Source organism: Sinocyclocheilus rhinocerous, unplaced genomic scaffold (assembly GCF_001515625.1).
Source record: "Sinocyclocheilus rhinocerous isolate Xijiao unplaced genomic scaffold, SAMN03320098_v1.1 scaffold664, whole genome shotgun sequence".
NCBI lineage: Eukaryota > Metazoa > Chordata > Actinopteri > Cypriniformes > Cyprinidae > Sinocyclocheilus > Sinocyclocheilus rhinocerous.
This window is the reverse complement of record NW_015658767.1, coordinates 199679-219548: the sequence shown is the minus strand read 5'-3', so window position 1 is coordinate 219548 and position 19870 is coordinate 199679. Positions and strand designations below refer to the sequence as shown.

General features: G+C 38.6%; 1 protein-coding gene across 1 annotated transcript; it reads right to left on the bottom strand.

Annotated features, from left to right (window-relative positions):
• Positions 1-13396: 13396 nt before the first annotated feature.
• On the bottom strand, positions 13397-16589 carry snai1b (snail family zinc finger 1b). The gene is made up of 3 exons (XM_016531514.1): positions 16339-16589; positions 14931-15476; positions 13397-13841 (listed from the first exon to the last, which is right to left on the bottom strand). The coding sequence occupies exons 1-3, from the start codon at positions 16412-16414 to the stop codon at positions 13660-13662; spliced, it is 804 nt and encodes a 267-aa protein (XP_016387000.1). The 5' UTR covers positions 16415-16589; the 3' UTR covers positions 13397-13659.
• Between the last annotated feature and the right edge of the window lie 3281 nt (positions 16590-19870).

Sequence of the window (19870 nt, the reverse complement as noted above, 5' to 3'; positions counted from 1 at the left end):
ACACACACACAGAAAGAGAGAGAGAGCGCAGCAGCAGTGGTTGGGCTCGGCTCCAACACGTAAGCCTTTCCAGATGTGCTCACATCCGTTCCACTGCTGAGAGACGCCACTAAAGACACACACACACAACATTTAAATTAATGTCAACAGTGTAAAGGTCCTTAATAAACAGAATAAAGATGGAAATCATATTAGTTGGTTTTCTTTTAACACAATATCACAATTAAGTGAACATTGGTAATTTCAGTAAATTATAAATCATTTCACTACTTTGGTTTGAGTGGATGTTTTCCCAAAAATAGGGGGAAAAAAGAAAGAAAAACTGGCAATTTGTTCTGAAATATTTGTGTTTCTTCATTTTTCTTTCTCTATTGAGCACCTTACGTTTATTTTGCAAGGATGCATTAAATTGATCAGAAAGACATTATTAATGTTACATGAGATTGCTATATGCAGTCCTTTTGAAATATCCATTCATCAAAGAATCCTTAAAAAAAAAGTGTTATGGTTTCCACAAATATATGAAGCAGCTTAAAAATAATAATATAGCATATTAGAATGATTTCTGAAGGATCATGTGACACTGAAGACTGAATAAATCCAGCTTTAGTGAAAATAAGAGACTTCTTTTTTTTTTTTTTAAATGTTTAAAAACAAATCTTACCAACCACATACTTTTGATCATACTTTTGTTTTTACTCACCCACCTTGCTGGCTTTGTGATAGTGATGCCCATGTGGCGAGTCATTCATTCTATTGAATTGATTCTTTTTAATGAATCAGCATTCTGAATGATTCATTTCGCAAATCATGAATTTGAATCAAAACTACAGGAGAAGCACCCTGACAATGCACAATGAGTTCACACTGGGAAATTCAGCAATAGTACAGCCATGTAAGCTTCAAATGTTTCTGATGTCAATTTAATGCAATGTGCAATGCTAATGAAGTAGTGCGAAATAAGATACTTTAGCCTAAAAGTCAACACGTCGTGGCTTCAGCCCAGGAATGAGGTTGTTTGATTCATGCTGGGCTGAGCACATCCACACATACCTGTGTGACTAACCCCCCTGCAGCAGGACGGCCCGGCCAGGAAGGGGAGGTGGGGCTCTGAGGAGGGGTGCTGTTGTTTTGGCTCCACGGGCTGCTCAGGTGGACTGATATCTAGAATTACAACGTGACAGCTGTAGAGACGCTTCAGCAAACCTTAAACCAAGCTGGCAGGTCACTTATCTGTCACAGCTCACTGATCTCTGTGTGTTTGCATGTATTAGAAACACTGTGATTCCTTTCAATGAAAGTAAGATGCATGCTAAGCGTATACATCTTGCCTGAATGTTATATTTTAGGACACATGACTCCACTGATTGAGTGTGATGTTGACATGTTTATAACCCTTGTGAAAAAGAAGTGCTTAATTCAATAGAGCATGCACTTGTAGTGTACTTGCATCTTGAATTGTTTTTTTTTTTTACTTTACTTGCCAATAATGTAATAGTAATGACATAAAAGACCACTTAAGTGTACTTAAAGAGAGTTCACTTTCATGACTGTTTCTTAACACACCTGAGTAATTTAAGTTTGTATTAATGTCAAATTAAACGTTTACAGTGTTACATTTTAAATCATTGTTTTAATACTCTTTTGTCATGCTTTTAAAAAGCAGTACACTTACAAACTTTGATGTGTTGACTAACCTACTAAAGCACATTACATTATGTTACATTTAAAGTTTTTAAATGCACTACATTGCAACTTCATCATTACAAAAATATTTACATACAAATTTCAATATATTTTTGTTTACCATAAATGCTTGTCAGTACATTCAGCAATACTCTTTAACCATATTTAATAGAAAATGTAATAAGTAAATTACATATAAAATGCATAAGTGTCCGAAAATGTTGCATCCAATTTGCACCTAAGTACATTCTTAAAGTATATTAAAATATGCTGAAGTGTACTTTTTCATAAGGCAAGCTTTTGCTGTAATAAGCATAAAAAAAGCATTAGGTGAAATTAATTCATTTTTAATTAGACTGAATAGATTTTTGTTAGTACTTTACCGTACTGAATGTAAACGAAAACCGTTCTTTGGACTGAGAGTGTTTCTATGATCCTTTAAAATTCTCTTTAGATATCCTGTGTGTCTCTGTCTTATGTAACCAGAATCTTAGTCTTAGTAAGGAGACCACATCCAGAGGTCACATGCACCTTCTGTCTCGCCTCGATCCACCTGTCTGTGCCTTCTGTGCTGGGACCTCCAGCTCTCAAAACACTCACACCCAAGAGAAACTACTGCTCAGAGTAAAGCTCAAAAAGACTTCTTCAGAAAATCCCTTTTATTTTTGGAGACTGTTGTTAAAAATAAAAACATAGAGAGCCATGAAAATATTATAGGATAGCACAGGTCAGATAAATTGATCTTGGAAGAAACTGTTGTGTTTTCAGTCCCTCTGTGTAGGTGACTGGGGAATCTCCAAAGCGGTTTATCGAGATTGTTTCAATATGTCAAATCAGCAATAAATCTGACAACAATGGAATCATAAATGTGGCTTCTTTAGCTCATATCGTATTTAAAAACTGTCAATACTGAGCTAATTTTTTGTAGATATCTTCGGGAACTCGCATATATGAGAAGCAGGGGACTTATATTGTTTTTGCCTTCATTAGATAGGATAGGATGAAGAGAGACAGCAAGCATTGGGATACAGAATCAGGAAAGAACCACGAGGCAGGACTCAAAATGAGGTCAGCCGAGGCACTTCTGCACCATATGTGCAGAAGTGTCTGAGCAAGGCACTTGTGCAAGGCACAATGACACACAAGGCCATGTCCCAAATGACACCCTAAGCCCTCACAGATTTCCTCCGAGTCCATCCCTTCATGACGTGATGCCATAATATAGAGCTCGCCTCAAGGGCACATATAGGCCACAGAAGGGCTTGTGAGCAAGCTTCTGAAACCGAAAATGACAAATAGGACACTCTATGTTCTTGTGGACTTGCAGCAGCCTTTGTATGTCCGCAGGACCACAAGTGCACATGAAGTGTGCCATTTGATACAGGGCCTAAACTAAATTCTTAATTTGCACTCCATATTAAAAAGATCTGTTGTGATTTTTCTTTTCACAGGGTGTTTCTTACAGGCACTTCAGTACACTTCATCTAATCCAACATTTACCCCATAAGGATATCAAAATAGGCCTAAAAGTTTCTATTTATATCTCTAAAAAGATATTGGAGATGGTGTGTGTGTGTGTGTGTGTGTGTCTGAGATTAAGTTTTCCCATATGCTTCATGAAATTTGTAATCTCATCAGTACCTTGAACCGATCAGTTCTGCATATGCATTTTGGAAAAGGAATATAATATGCTGACATACGTCACGGTAAGAAGACACCAAATTTTTGTCAAAAATGCACATACTCACAGATAAATGAGCGCTCAGACTTATGAATGCGCTAAGAGGTTGTGAGATGAAGAGATACGAAGGCAGCCAGAGGGTGTGCATTTCAGGCAGGTGCAATTATACATCTGGAGGCTGTCTTCAGGACACAAGTGAAAAGGCCAGCGAGTGTGTGTGTGTGTGTGTGTGTGTGTGCGCGTTTTTGTGACAAATGAGGACATAAATTTGTATAATGACAAGGGTATGACATAGGTATTACAAGGAGAAGGTGACTTTTCAGGACATTACCCCATGTCCCCACTTTTCAAAACGCATATAAATCACACAGAATGGAGTGTATTGAAAATCTGAAATAGCACAAAGTTTCCTGTGAGGGGTAGGTTTAGGGGTAGGGTTGGTGTAGGGCAATAGAATATACGGTCTGTACAGTATAAAAACCATTACGCCTATGGAGAGTCCCCACTTTTCACAAAAACAAACCTGTGTGTGTGTGTGAGAGAGACACTCACACCGGTCCCCTTCACCTCTGCCTCACACAAGTGGCAGAACAATAGAGCTGTAAAGTGCTGCAGGTCTCAAGGCAGAACAAAAGTGCACCTTGCACCTTTCAAATCATCCAAAGTACCTCCTGAGGCCCCAAATACCTGTGGCGCAGTCAGAGACACTGCAGGTGTTTTCTCTGTTACTGCATGTGCAGCACACAGTGAGAAACACGCCCTCGATTTCACAGTACAAAACACCGAATCACAATGTTTTACAGTGCTTGCATGGAAGCGCTCTATAAAAATACCCAGTTTATGATGCAGACATGAATGAAATCATGCAGTTTGTGCTAGATGCTCAGGTGAGCTACTGCTTTATTTGCATCTGGTGGACAGAAAATCCCAGACTTAAGGGGTCCAAGCCATATCTAGACACCAGAATATTGGAGGGAAGTGACCAACAAAGACAAACAATGAGTGTAAACATTGGTACGGCAAACACAAGGTTGAAAAGATGTAAAACCCTGAGTAGTGATGCACAAGTTGCTTCTTGTTAGTTGGTAAGTTAAGAAAATGAATCATTGTGCAGACCACTCTCTAAACTCACTGTAGAAACTACTTAAAGTACGCAAAGAACAACAATGCTAACGCTAACTAATAAAATACTGAATGCACCTTTAAGTTTAGGTCATAATACTATAAAAAAAAACTACAGTTTCACAATGAATACAACTCTATTGGCATTGTATGTTACCGTGCTGTTCATCACCGCTCATGAGCATAAACGGGAAATGCTACTCTTCTGTAAATGCTTCTCTTCTTTCCTTACCATATCTTTCAGGTTTTCTCTCACCCTCCTCTCCTTTCTTGTGTTGTTACACATACATCTAATGTCCTGCCCTCTCTTCAGTCTCCCTGTAATTGTGAATGTGACATAATTTGTTTGGCTCTTGCAGAGATTCTTAAATTGGGCCTCAAGCCACGAACACCAGACTTCAGTGTGCTGCTGTTGTATAACAGCTGTTTTTCTCTGTTCAAGGTTGCTTAAATCCTAAACTGTTAGACCACCACACTTACAGCTTGTCCCCTCCACTCACATGTTGATTGGTCCTAATGAAAAGGGGTCCAATTTTTCTCCTGGAGGGCCACCTTCTGGAGTTTAGCTCCAAACCCTAATTAAACCCATCTAAACCAGCTAAACACACTCTTTAGATCACTAAACTTCCAAGCAGGTGTGTTGAAGCTGTGGGCTACCTTCATGCAGAGTTTAGCTCCAAAGTTAATCAAACCCAACAAACGCAGTCAAGGTGTTCAGGATTACTAGAAAACAACAGCCAGGTGTGTTGGAGCAGGGTTGGCACTGAAGCTTAGGGCTGTGTTCCACTTTGCTTTTCGACACACGCTCACAAACCTACCTAAGCACTTCCTGCTGCCATTTCGAAGTGCATTCCAAAGTATATTAATTGTTTTCTAAATATTTAAAACAGACCAAGCATACCTTTATAGACATAGAATGATGCATCAAATCCATAAAGGCTTGGGGCGTTCCAATTCAGCCCACTGCAATGGTTCCGCCAGTAGTGTGCACTCATGCAACGTAATCAATGACGTACATCCAAGTCAATGAGATGGAGTTAATGAGGAAAGGGCATCAAGAATGAAGTGGAACTCAGCCCTGGATGGCCTAGGTCAGGGGTGTTCATTCCTGTTCCTTTTCAAAGAGTTCAGATTCAACCCTGCTCCAACACACGTGTTTGTAATTATCAAATGTTCCTGGAGATCCTAATTGACTGGTGGGGTGGCCAGATTGGAGCTGAGCTTTGCAGGAAGGTAGATCTCCAGGAACTGGCCTGGATGAATGCTTGTAGCTTGTCTGAAAGGAGTAAGAACCTTTGCCTTTAGATCCATTTTTATGCATTTTTCAATTGCAATTTTAAATTGCACTGTCAAAACAGATTTAAATAGGCTCCAGCATCCTAGCTCCCTGCTAAGACAGTGGTTCACAACCACATTCCTGGAGCCCCCCAAAAACTGCACATTTTGAATGTCTCTGTTGTCTGGCACACCCGTCTCAGGTCTTTAAGGCTTTATTAATGAACTGATGACCTGAGTCAGGTGTGTTTGGGAGGAGACATGCACTGCTGGGGGCTCCGGGAATGTGTTTGAGAACCATTGCGCAAGCAAGTGGATGGATGGATGGATCTGATGGTCAAAACTCAAAAGACTTACGGTCATTGCACACTGAGTCCGAAATTTTCGCAGTTAAAAAATAAATACGACCTCGCGTTGTATCAATCACGTTTACACACAGCCTCCGAAACGTTCGTCCGTCATAAAAATATTTGGATCAGGATAGATTTTCTGCCTTTTTCACATCCATAGCAAGCATTTTCAGGGGTGTTTTGACAATTCAGAGCCACTGTAGAAGCGAAGCTAAAATTGTATGCTGGTTTCAATGCCTGGCGCGCACCTTGGTTCATGGAAATTGGTAGTCTTCCTTTAAATATGTGGCTCTAGTATTGCTACCAAAGCATCAAAATCCTGTAGTAAACTTTGAATCGCTCGGGATAATCCCGCAGCTCCTTGATGAGGTGGAACTCTCCTTCCTCTCTACGCAATCTCAGCATTAGATGGACCCAATATTTCCTCTTTTACCCAAGAAGAGAGAGGACAACAAAATCATCCTCCCTGCTTGAAGACTGCATTTTGTATTGTTTTGCAACTCATTAATTAATACATATTGGACTAGTGTGCAAGTTTTCTGTGCGTGATGAATTTTTACGATGACGAATACGAAAAAACGCATACGAAAATTTTGGACTCAGTGTGCAAAGACCTTTAGACTGAGATTAATAAGTATGCTATTTGAACTGGTCACCACATTGGAATAGCTCAATATGGCAACACAAACCTCAACTAACATCAAATCTCACTGGTTCTCACACATCACGTGACGTGACATGACATTTGATGTCTGTGTCACTATATTTGATGTAGTCTTAGTGTATGGTGGCATCGTCTGTAGTTTGAAGATACTAGTTTACATGTATGGATTAATTTCACAATATATTTTTTGGAGCATAAAAGTTTGGATCACATTGACTTGAAAATTTGGACACTAAAACATTTTTCTTTTGTGCTCCACAGAAGAAATAATTCATACAGGTTTGAAATGACATGAGGGTGAGTAAATGATGACAGAAAGGTACCTCTAGGACATAATTCATGTTCATCATGAGGGGGAACATTTGAGGAAACAAAACCAGAAGGGGAAGAAGACCAAGGAGATGAAGGGAGCAGTGCCGGCTTCCAGGGGGGAGTTGCATCTGGAAAAGAAAGAAAGAAAGTTGGAGAAAGAAAGCTGGAAGCCAAAGTATGTGGGTAATCCCCACACAAGAGCACAGTCACCCATAACTCTGCTAGTAATCCAAACCATCATAACAGCTCCTGGCTCAAACATGATCCCTATGACTCAGCTCTCTAAACCACCACCTCAAACATGAAAAGACATGAACATTACTTCTCAAATATGCCCTTTTAAAGGCAATGTACGGCCACCACAGAACACAGAGACTAGAGCCAGGCCAAAGGCCCTCGCACTGAATATCTATGACCAGTTCTCCCACTTCAAACTACCTAGTCTCCAAATGTAAAACTGATCTCAGAGCTGTGTAAATGCCCAAAAACACATGAGGTTGGAGAATTAGGACAAAGAAGGGATAAATCACCCAAAAAATTATAATTAATTATTTCTCATCACTTCAAACCTTCATGACAGTGTGTAGTCCATCTCGAGTCTAAGTCTAAAAACATATTTTCATGTGCAAACACTTTTCACCCCAAAAGAAAAAAGCATGTCGTTCATCCCATGGTCAAACTCAAACTACAGAGGTCTCAACTACAAGGTTATCAGACATTTAAAGTGTCAGGAAATGTTTGTCATGCAACATCAACCCTTACCAAAAAGAAGTATACTTCAAGTTTATTTTATTTAGTATACTTAAGTAAAGTTCAAGTATACTTTTAAGTATGCTTTATGTAGTAAGTATACAAATATCAGTGTACTAGTAGTATACTTGTAAGTGTACTATTTCAATACTCCTTGGGACTAAATTGGCCCACTTTCTAGTATATAAAAGTATACTTTAAGTATAACAGTAGTAAACTTTGAGTACACAACTAGTTTACATCTTTGCTATTAGTTCGTACTGCAACTATACTAAAAGTGAACTTATAGGTATACTGATAGTTTACTAATTAAATACTTGTAGCATTTTAGTACACTTTGAAGTAGTCAAACTGAAGTAGTCACTTTTGATAGTCTCAGTAAACTACTAGTTTAGTAGTTTTATACTGCAAGTATACTCGTAAGTTTTCTTTAAGTGAACTTTACATCATACTTTAAGTATACTACTACGTCCCTATTTAGGTATTAATTTGTATATATTTTGTTACATGAATATCTGAACATACAAAACACCAAAAGAAAGAACAAAATGTTTTATTCTAGCTTCATGCATTCTTTTTTTAAACACTTGAATGTGGATAAGTTTCATAAAAAAATAAAATAAAAAAAAGAAAGAAAGAAATAAATAAACAACATTTTGAACAAAAAGCTGAAAAAAGACTATGAATTAGATTCAGAATGATAATCAAAACGTAGATAGAGTCGATCTACTCCCCAAAGCTTGACAGTCATTACCTCTTCATGGGATGACATTTTATTCCATAACGTTACACAGTTTTGATGCTGTTTTATGTCTGAAGATCGTGCTAGATTACATGTGGAAGCATCTGTTGTTTCGGTTTCTTCTTCGCTCGTGGTTTGGATATTCTGTACAGAAGATGTGTAATAGCGCCCTCTACAGTATAACAATGAAAACATGGATCCCGGAGCACAAGTATAGCTCAAATATATGTAGACTTTTTCTAAGTATAAGTCAAGTATACTTAAATGTCATTTTAAGTACATTTCTGAGAAGTACATAAAATGTAGACTGAAAGTATACTTTCCTATTTTTAGTTTTAAAGAAGTATACTAATAGCACACTTGAACGAACTTCTTTTTCGTTAGGGAAGACACATTGAGGCAGGATTGATGTCAGTATTATTAAACACTGTCATTGGTTCTTGCCTGTCTCATGACTGCCTGTCATTAATATCAAAAATGATCGGTGAATAACTTAAATTTGAACCTGTACCTCACACAAAGCTGTCACATGACTTGGAATAAAGTGTATGAACCATATGGACCACTTTTTTGATACTTTTATGGCGCTTCTTGGACCTTGACCGCTCCATCTCTTTCCACTGTGTGGAAAATAGGGAAATTCTGTCTAATCTCCATTTGTGTTTCACAGAAAGTCATTTGGGTTTGGACCAACCTCAGGATGAGTAAATGATGACAGAAGTTTTATTTTTGGCCAAACTATTCCTGTCATTTTCAACTCTCTTTCTAGTTGGCTGCAGCTAGCAGGACGCTTCTCTCTACCCAGATGCTTCAGATGTTTTTTATCAGTGCTGAGTGTTTATATGTGACTGACAAGCCGTGTCCTGTGTCCGACGGGCTCCTTCAGCCCAGAGAGAGGAAAGGAGGGAACCAAAGACCAAGTGAAAGGAAAAAGTGAGGTTAAACTAGGTCAACTATAGGAGTATTTTGACCACTATACCAATGTTTCTATTAGCACCTTGTGGCTTTCAAATTAGCTTGAATTATATACTTCATACACCAATGCAGGCTTTGAAAAATGTGGTCTTCATTACTGACAGATATATAATATATGCAGCTGAAGGGCCCTCAGATATGTTTGTTCCAGCAGGAAAAAAAGAGGAGAAGGCAACTCATACCACACTGCACCCACATCAATTACAGAAACATTATCTCACCCCCTCACAGGTAAATTTTTTGACTTTACGGGGCATTCTTGCAGATTCGTGCCGCTTCAAGGGTTGTAAGACAATGACATCACCCACTGTCATCCCTCCAGCCGCCCACACACAGTTGTCATCTCTGTGTGAACATGACTCCATGGGTTTGAGGGGCCGCTCAATCCTCCATGTCTACTATGTCTGACTTTATGTCTCCAGTTCAGGCCAACCACATCAAAACCGAAAGCCCAAATGACTTTTGTCTACTGAACACCAATCATATCTGAGCATGTCGGCCCACATACATCCAAGCATACACAGTATGACACAGTATGAAATACACTTCACAGTATGACACAGTATGAAAACTACCTTAAATGAGTAACTTAAATATTTACCACAGAAAACAATTTGACTCATACCTCAGTTTAAAAAGAAAACTTTACAGCAGTGTTATGTTATGTACTATTACAGTATTTATTAATATTTTTAATTAGCTTTTATGTTTTTATTGTAATTTTATGGATAGCTGGCCAATCAGAGCACACCTCACTTTTCAGAACGATGAGCTTTGTAAAAATCGACGCATTTCAGAAAGGCGGGGCATAGAGGAGAAACAATAATGTACAGTATGTGGAAAATAATGTGTAATTTCATTACACCAAATACACAAAATAATGTTCTTTTTAGCAACATCAATTTAATTTGTTTAATGTTTTGTCATTTTTAGTATACATATCAGAACTGTTGCATATTTTATAGTAGTGTTAGTATTATTTATATACTATTGCAGAATTTATTTTGAATTTGCTTTATTGTTTATATTTTCAGTTTTCATTTGAATTTTAGTTAATGTTTTAGTAATGTTATGTGCTTTTGTAATTTTTACAATTTTTATATATATTTCTATATACTTTGACGGAATATAAGAAACTTCACTTTTTAAACTCAAGTATGGAGCCCTAAACATGACATGTGGGGGAAAAAATAGATATTTTGGCCACAATTTAGCTAAAAACACGATTTAGCTAAAACAAGGGGTAGATTTCTTACAAATTATATTCTGTTACTGAATACAGATTACATGATGAAAACTGTAATCTACTTTTTAGATTACTTTTGGATTACTTTTTTATCTAACACTTATTATTAAATATTGATATTTTTAAAAATGCAAAGAGAAAATATATTCCATTATTTGATGTCAACATCATGAAGTGCATTAAACACATTATTCCAGGGTTTCCCAAACTGGGCTTTTTTTGGAAGAACTGCAGCAGGTTTTTAAGTTAATAAAAAGCCACTCTAATTGCTTGAGAAGTGTTTTTTTCCTCCAAATTCAAAAGCATGGATCGCAGAATTATTTACATGACGTTTACATGACAGTTCTATATTGTGAATATAGTCAAAGCTAAATGGTATGACACACAGTAGGATTTCTGCAAAGGAAACTTTAAGAGGGAAAAATGGGGAGAATCAATTAATTATTACTCATTTACTGCCCTTGTGTAAATAATATGTAATCATGTAATCCATAAAAAGTAACTGTAATCTGATTCTGAGCGTTTTAAAATATAATATAATACAATTACGAATAATACATTTTTGGAATTGTATTACGTAATCCAGATTACATGTAATCAGTGACTATCCACAGCACTGACAAGAAAACAAATTAGTACAACATTAACTAAAATCAAAGTACGAATTAGTACAATAAGGCCACAATTTAACTAAAATGAGGGAACAAATGAATACATTGTGGGAACAAACTCTTAATCCGTGCCCCCAATATGTTGTTGTTGTTGTTTTTTTCCCAGCATGTCATGTATTGGGCTCTACTTAAGGAGTACAGCATTTTTAGTGGTCACAGATGTTGTAGATAGAGAATGCCACAGATACTTTCAATAGAGCTTAAGTTGCATTCAGCCTGGAATATCCTTTTAAGCGTGCCCTCCCCCTACAGCTAGCTTCCCCCACCAAAATCCCACAGCTTTGAGCCTCCAAATCAGCAGAGGAAGTGCATCGTTACTCTAGCAAGACTGGTTGGCGTCAGCGCGGGTCACAAGGGCTTTGTGGATTCAGCTTCCTAGAGAAAGGGTGAGCTGCGGAGGAGGTCTACAAAACCTAAAACCTCAAAACTCTGGCCACATTGGAAGCACAGATTGTTGGCATTTCCCACATTCATTAAATTTCCCCTCGGGGAGGCATATCTATCTGTTTAACAGATTGAGGTTCTGGAGCTAAGAGCTGGATCCACTGGTCTTAATGGTGCGGACTGGTCCATTTCTCTGGTGCTCCTCTAAGTCTTCTGCCTCTCTTTTGGTCTTTTTCCACCTGCAGTGTCTCAGACGCGAACATTTGTTGGCCATGTGTCAGCTAAACTGGGTTAGTGTTGTATTAGCGTTAGGCTAAGCAGAAAAAATGTGTGCAGGTGTTCTGACCATCACTCAAAATATCTGACTGCGTCTAGACAGGGACGCTTTATATTTATTGCACCGTATCTATTCAGAGACCCTTGGATGTAAATTCATGCATTCAAGGAATAATTCACATTTCTTTTTTTCAACAATCTTTCAAAATTCCACTAGCTTGCGTTTATTTCAGAATGTTTAAGAAGGACATAGTTCGCAACAAAATGGGTAAGAATCAACCATATTTGATGTTAAACGTGGAGTGATGTAGTCTGTTTGAATGTGCCCAAGCATGAATGATATGAAAGAAAGATTTTACCAAATATTAGCCTGTTTGTCTCATAAAACTTTCAATGCACTTCTGAATATGTGTACAAAATGCTTAGACTACTAGAGTATGTTTTCTAGTTATTTACATTAAATGTAAATGGGCAGTGAGAACATTCTCCAAAACCATCTCATTTTGTTTATCATAAAAGATATAAAGTTACACTTGTTTGTAATGACATGATGTTAGGTAAATGCATACAAAATATTAATTTATGAGTGAGCTATTCCTTTAACACATCCCACCTTCATAAAAAAAGACACTTTTCTGTTAAACAAAGAACATAAATTACTTTATTGGAAAAAACAGCAAGTGGAAATACACCAAAACAAAACAAAAGATTGCATAGCATTTGGTTTGTGTTATACATCCAACATATAAACAGTATGTGGACAGGCAGCTTCATATATCATTGTGGCTTTGGAAAAAATATGTCCAAACACGACCAGATGAAACAGGCTTCATGGAAGACCTTTCTCGAATCTGCAAATTCCGTTTCAGTTCAGATGGAGTAAACTTTGCACATAAACAACATCTAAAATCGAATGACCTTCTTTTTGTGTTGTTGAAACCTTATTCAGTCTTTAATAACAACATTCAGGAGATGCCAAATGATGTAATACCTCGAAGCTCGGATTACAGAGATAAATTCCAGAGTCTAATTGAACTTCTTATTAAAACAGGTCTTTGGTGTGCTTTTCAGCCATCAGCCTAGAGACACAGCCAATCCATTTGTCGACAGGCCTGCGCTGCAACAGCTGTCCCAATACATCCCCGCACGTCTGTGGAGATCTTGGTGAGAGATGACCTCTCACCACTCACGCTTTATAGCAGCTGCCCCCTCACAGTGCCGGACCAGCCGGCACCGAGGTGCATCCTGGGAATCCACGAGAGCCAGTCTGTGGGCCCCCTTCCCACGACAAAAATCTGCAGTCTACATTTAACAGGCCGTTACTGTAGACAAGGTGTGTGTGAACGTGTGTAAGACTAACACTGGAAGAAAAATAGCATCTCTCCTTTGGCTTGTGGAAGCAAAGATAAGGCACTTTGTGCTTCAAAAACGGCATCAGTACATTCTCTATGAGTCCAAACATTCACTTATGGCTTAAACCCGTCCCAGCTCAATGCCGAGAGATGGCAAGCATCTGTCTTGTCCTCTAGGCAGACAGACAGCAGCCGGAGAGGGTGTGTTTGTGCAGGAGGGACATGCGGCTGAAGGTACGAGAGCACGTTCCACACTGATACTTCTTCACTTCGGAGTGGGTCTGCAGGTGAGCGCGCAGGTTCGAGCGGTCCGCAAAAGCACGGTTACAGTGGGGGCATGAGAAAGGACGTTCACCTTAAAAAAAGAGAGATCATTTTGTTTTTAGTACACACACATATATATAACCTCTACAGTTTAACTCTAAATGCAATTCAGGCAATATAGACAACAAGATTCTGCAAGAAAAGGTGAACCTTCAAACCTCATGCCACTCTGATAGGTTGTTTTTTTTAGGTAGGGTTTAGCTAGGTATTTGCTTAAAAGAGTCCATCCCTAGGTTTCTATAAAATCCTTGTCTCTAGAAACGTTTAGGGAGTCTTTTTGGGAGTCCTTTATGCAGATAGTCAAGGTTTTACTTGGTTAGCCCCTGCTGATAGATGTGCCAGCCAAGCAACTGTCATTGACAAGAATGGGAATGTTATTTCTACAGATATTATAGACCTTGTCAGCTTTAAAGGTAATTTCGCCACATTCCTCACATTTATCCTTTTAGTATCGTGCAGAAGTTACCAAGTTCAGCACATTTAAAAGACTGAAAGACTGAATATAACAAATGTACCATTTTAACTCAAGTACAGAGCCCCACATGACGTGAAAGAAAAAAAAAAGATATAAGAACTTGTGCTTTTTGATGTATTAATTCATTTCTTGGTTTTGGTTAAATTGTGTCCATGTTATACTAATTTGTTCCCTCGTTTTAGTTAGATTGCAACCAAGTTGTACTAATCCATACCCTTGTTTTAATTGTGCCTAGAATTTAACTTAAACAAGGGAACAAATTAATAATCAATTAATCTCCATATATATACTTTTGGGGATTTTATCACCAGTTTTATTGTCTGCCAAATGGAAATGCTAAATCCGTTGGCTTGGAAAAGTACTAGCACACCTCTTCTTGATAAACTGCATAATTTGGGGCTTGGTGATGAGATAGTACAAGATTTATCATTTGTGTCCATGCCACAAACAGTCCAGGATGAGATACATACCTAACTTTAATACTTCAAAGTTTGCTGGTCAGTTGCTGGTCCCCATTGACTTCCATAGTATGGAAAAAAAACACTATGCAAGTCAATGGCGACCATTGAACTGAAGATGAACTATCCCTTTTAAGGGTTGACTTTGCATGCACCACTAACAGCCTCAATGCATCAGCTCACTCACCGGTATGTGTACGGATGTGTCCTCGCAGTAACCAGGGTCTGGAGAAGGCCTTTCCACACGTGGTGCACACACAGGGGAGCGTGTGCGAGCGGATGTGCATCTTGAGCGCACCCAGACTGTTGTACTCTTTGGGACAGTGCTTGCAGTGGAAGGCGGCTCTGGTGCTTGTGCTGGCGGCTCCTGCAGCGGTAATGACAGTCTGCGGGCTGGCGGTGCAGTGCGTGAGCTGATGGCGAGAAAGCGCGGCCGGGCTGCTGCAGGTCTTGCCGCAGTGGGCGCACTGGAAGCGGTCCGTGGGGTCTGGGCTGGGGGGATCAGATGTACGGCAGTCGTCCTCCTCTCCGCTGCTGCTGGAGCTGGACTGAGAGCTCAGGTCCAGAGGCCCAGGAGGAGAGGGGATGCTGGGTGACTCCGCTGTGAAGGAAAGGGGTAAGGCACTGGCGGTCCACACGAGCATGGAGGGATAGTTGGGCACCACAGAATCGCCTTCTCTGGTGGGGAAGTCATCCAGAGGGAAGCATTGTGGGAAGACAGCATAGCGCTGGTCTGCGGAGAGAAAAGATGGTTGCTGGACTACATGATATGTTTCAGATTGTTTGAGGTAATACTTTTACGTTTGAGGTACCACACTTTATAGATGATGCATAAATCTCAATTTCACAAAATTGACTCTTATGACTGGTTTTGTGCTCCAGAGTCACATTTGGTTAATAACTACCAAATATCTACTTCATACTCCAAATAGGGAGCTATGACTCACTTTTTGAGATATCTTAATCAAATTAAATTACTGTGAAATACTACAGCTGAAGCATTTTAGCAGTTAGTTCAATTACATACTGCAGTTTGTGTAGACGGCATAGTGAAAAAGTACAAAAAAAAAATCACTAATCTATTTTAGAGTAGCCTAATATGATAAAAACTAAATAACAAAGGCCTGGTTTCACAGACAGGGCTTAGCCTAAACCAGGATTAAGCCATAGTTCAATTAGGACATTTAAGTAATTTTTATAAACGTGCCTTAGAAAAAAAAAACATTACTGGTGAGCATCTTGAGGCAAAACAAAGGCACTGATATATTTTAAGATCAGTCAGTACAAGTTTCTTTCAGTTGAAACAGCTCAGACTTACATTTTAGTCTAGGACTAGGCTCAAGCCTTGTCTGTGAAACTGGGGGTACAAGTAATAAGTTTTGGAAATATGAAAATGCTTTAAAAAAAAATAACAATAAAAAGTATGGAAAAGGTTATGTCAACATTTGTGGTGCAGGACGTTATGACAACTTTAGGTGGCTGAAATTTTGGCTCACTAAATTGTGACTAATCATAAGCGGTTTAATTTGACATAGGCCTACTACTGATATTGTATACAATAACAAACATAAACAAATACCTCTTGGCACACTCACCAGTCTGACTCTCCAGTTCACTGTAGTTTGGCTTCTTGTTGGAGAAATATTTCTTGACAAGAAATGAACGTGGCATTTTGTAAAGATCCTCCCCAAACTCCAGCGAAGGTTTTAGATGAACTCTAGATTGAGTCTCTGGAGAAGCTGCAGCGCGAGTCCCTCCAGAATCACGGTCTGCTTCAGATGTCTAGTAATCTTTGCGCTCGGCGCGGATGGAAAGGTTTCTGACAGTCGCACATGAACTACTGCCATTCAGCTCCGACGGGTCTCTTCATATGAGGCTGGGCTGGATGCGGGGGCGGGGCTTGTGCTCTGTCCACGCCCCCTGGAACACCCACTGACTGGCCCCGCCTCCTGCAGGTGCCCGCGGGAAACACACCACAGCATGCAGCTTACATCCTCCTTACACGAGTTATATTCAGGCTATTAAACTAAAAAAAAAAAGGTTCAGATTCTAGATTGGATAAGGAGATCTGATTGAATGACCCACTGTAATGAGATGCGTTGCTCGGCAGCGTTCATAAAAGGTTGGTGGTTGTGGAAGTATTGTTGTTTGATTATTATAAATGCATTTGTAAAACTGATCCTTGGACAGCTGAATTTTATTACTTTGTAAATTACTGTGGTTACATATCAGTTTAAATACACAGAAATAAACTGAAATAGCCTAAATATAAAGAAAAGCATAGCGCAAAAATACACTAAAGTCTCTCTCTCTCTCTCTCTCTCTATATATATATATATATATATATATATCGTATTTGATAAACGTAAAACACATGTGAAAACTTTCCCCGTCTTGCCATTTATGAACAACAGTTACCCTTGTCCTCTGAACACAGTTTAACCTTAAAATCTACACTGGAAAAAAATGGTGTAGAAACAACTTTCCCCCAAATATTGCTAGTAAATCTCAGAAACAATTACAAAGAAACAGTGAGTAGCCTAATACTCTGCATTAAACAATCATAAAATGCTTGGCTATTTTCTCGTTAGACGCAGTTCAATCTTTGTTTTAGGCTATTTACTAGCCTACTCAGTAAAATAATTTGCAGTGTACCTTTATTATAGGCTACAGTTTAGAACCAATATTTAAAACTGCTTTTGAAAACGCATTTGTGTGACTAGACCACAGCCTTACACAATTTCAGCGTGTGACAACAAGCCCCGGTCACCCCTACAAAGGGCGGAATCCACAGGCTTAAATTTGACACAAAGCACAATTGCAAGTCATTTAACAATGGGGAGCACAAGCTACTATTTATCCTTCATCTCCGGGATCAGAGGACACACATTAGACTGATTTCCAGCATGGACACTGCGGGACATGACAGGAGCTCAGCGGGTGTGTGACTAAAAATTAACCCACTTCTCTGAACAAAAGTGTCTGTCCTGAACCCTCCTCTGATCCTCTCATTCACCGCTCACATCACATATCACCGGGAAACGAGGTGCTAACCTGTCCATCGGTAACTATTATCTGCGGGTGTTAAGAGCAGCCGTTCCCTCTGAGCTGCACCTGTGCTCGGATCGGATTGTTCCGCAGACGCGGGTCAAGCCAGCAGCTCTGCCCTAAAACCCCTCACACATTCCCACAGCACTGCCATTCCCTTCATAAACACCGCAACAAACAACAGAGCGTGCAGAGGAGGCGGTCTTCTCTTGTTGTGAACACACCAGAAAGATGCTGTTGTGTAGTATTGAAAATCGGTCTCGTTGAATCTAACACTGTTTTATGATAAAGACACTAACAGTAGGCTATCTAGCATTTTTTATATATTTACTATGTATTATAGTTATCATAGATAGATAGATAGATAGACAACAGTAAAAATGCAACAACAAAAAAAATCCAGCTGTGTGTGTGTGTGTGTGTGTGTGTGTGTGTGTTTGAAACGTATGATTGCTGCTATGCATTATGAGACACTGAGTAGAGAAATATGTCTTGCATAGCTGTGATTCATGTAAAATAAACAAGGTAAATGCTGAACTATTAGTAAATAGACAAACATTTCTATATATTATATAAATGATTTTAGAGATAAAAGGCTTTAAAAGAATAATATACTTCTTAAAAGAAGAAAAAAAAAAGAATAATATATTTCTTATTTTGCCCAGTTATTGCACAAATAACACATAATTTAAAAAAAACTATAAATATGAATACTATTTTAATATTTGACTAATTATAATATTTTACTGTAAGAAACAGTACAGTACATAGACTACAGTTCAAATTGTTGGTGATATTTTTGAAAATATTTTTAAAGGAATGCTCACGAAGGCTGCATTTATTTGATCAGAAATACAACAACAACTGTAATGTTGTGAAATATTGCAATTTATTTTAAAATATAATTTATTTCTGTGATCAAAGCTGAATTTTCAGCATCATTACTCCAGTCTTCAGTGTCACATGATCTTCAGAAATCATTCTAATATGCTGATTTGCTGCTCAAGAAACATTTCTGATTATTATCAATGTTTAAAACCGTTTAATATTTAAGGTTTGATGAGTAGAGGGTTCAAACGCATCTAACATGTTTTTTTTATATAAATCTTTTGTAATGTTATTAAAGTCTTTACTGTCAATTTTGATCAATTTAATGCATTCTTGCTGAATAAAAATATTAATTTTTTTAAACAAAAAATCTACCCAAACTTTTGAATGGCATGTCAATTATAAGGCAATTCATTCTTTTTAACTTCCAAAAAGCATGTTTACAGTATTTCACAATAAAACGGCATGTCTTCCTGAATCTATCATTATTTTTAATTAATTGTTAATTTCAACCAGTACTTTTACTGTATTTATACAGGCTTTATACAGGCTGTAACGGGGGAAGGGTGTGTGGGGTGTTAAAGAGGAGCTGCTGGTCTTCAGATCCCCCGCCTGACACAGCATGAGCAAGATAAGGTACTGTATAAGACCCCCTCTGGAATTTAAGCTGAAACATATGGTGAATTTCACTTAACAACCTTTGTCTACCTTGATGAACTGTCTGTTAAGACTCTGCTGTTCCTCGGGACTCGACCTCAATCAAAACACGAGCAACTCTAAAAAATCTACCCAAACTTTTGAATGGCATGTCAATTATAAGGCAATTCATTCTTTTTAACTTCCAAAAAGCATGTTTACAGTATTTCACAATAAAACGGCATGTCTTCCTGAATCTATCATTATTTTTAATTAATTGTTAATTTCAACCAGTACTTTTACTGTATTTATACAGGCTTTATACAGGCTGTAACGGGGGAAGGGTGTGTGGGGTGTTAAAGAGGAGCTGCTGGTCTTCAGATCCCCCGCCTGACACAGCATGAGCAAGATAAGGTACTGTATAAGACCCCCTCTGGAATTTAAGCTGAAACATATGGTGAATTTCACTTAACAACCTTTGTCTACCTTGATGACCTGTCTGTTAAGACTCTGCTGTTCCTCGGGACTCGACCTCAATCAAAACACGAGCGACTCTAAAGCAAACAAACCGGCGTCCTCAGATGACCGGCTGAGGCTGGATGCTGGGTGACGCTC

What these genes read in the sequence shown, in the direction of transcription:
- snai1b (XM_016531514.1), bottom strand. Translation starts at nt 16,414, where the DNA reads ATGCCACGTTCATTTCTTGTCAAGAAATATTTCTCCAACAAGAAGCCA. An exon ending in TGAACTGGAGAGTCAGACTG is followed by an intron (nt 15,477 to 16,338) that starts GTGAGTGTGCCA and finishes TTCTCTCCGCAG; the next exon opens with ACCAGCGCTATGCTGTCTTC. An exon ending in ACACATCCGTACACATACCG is followed by an intron (nt 13,842 to 14,930) that starts GTGAGTGAGCTG and finishes TCTTTTTTTAAG; the next exon opens with GTGAACGTCCTTTCTCATGC.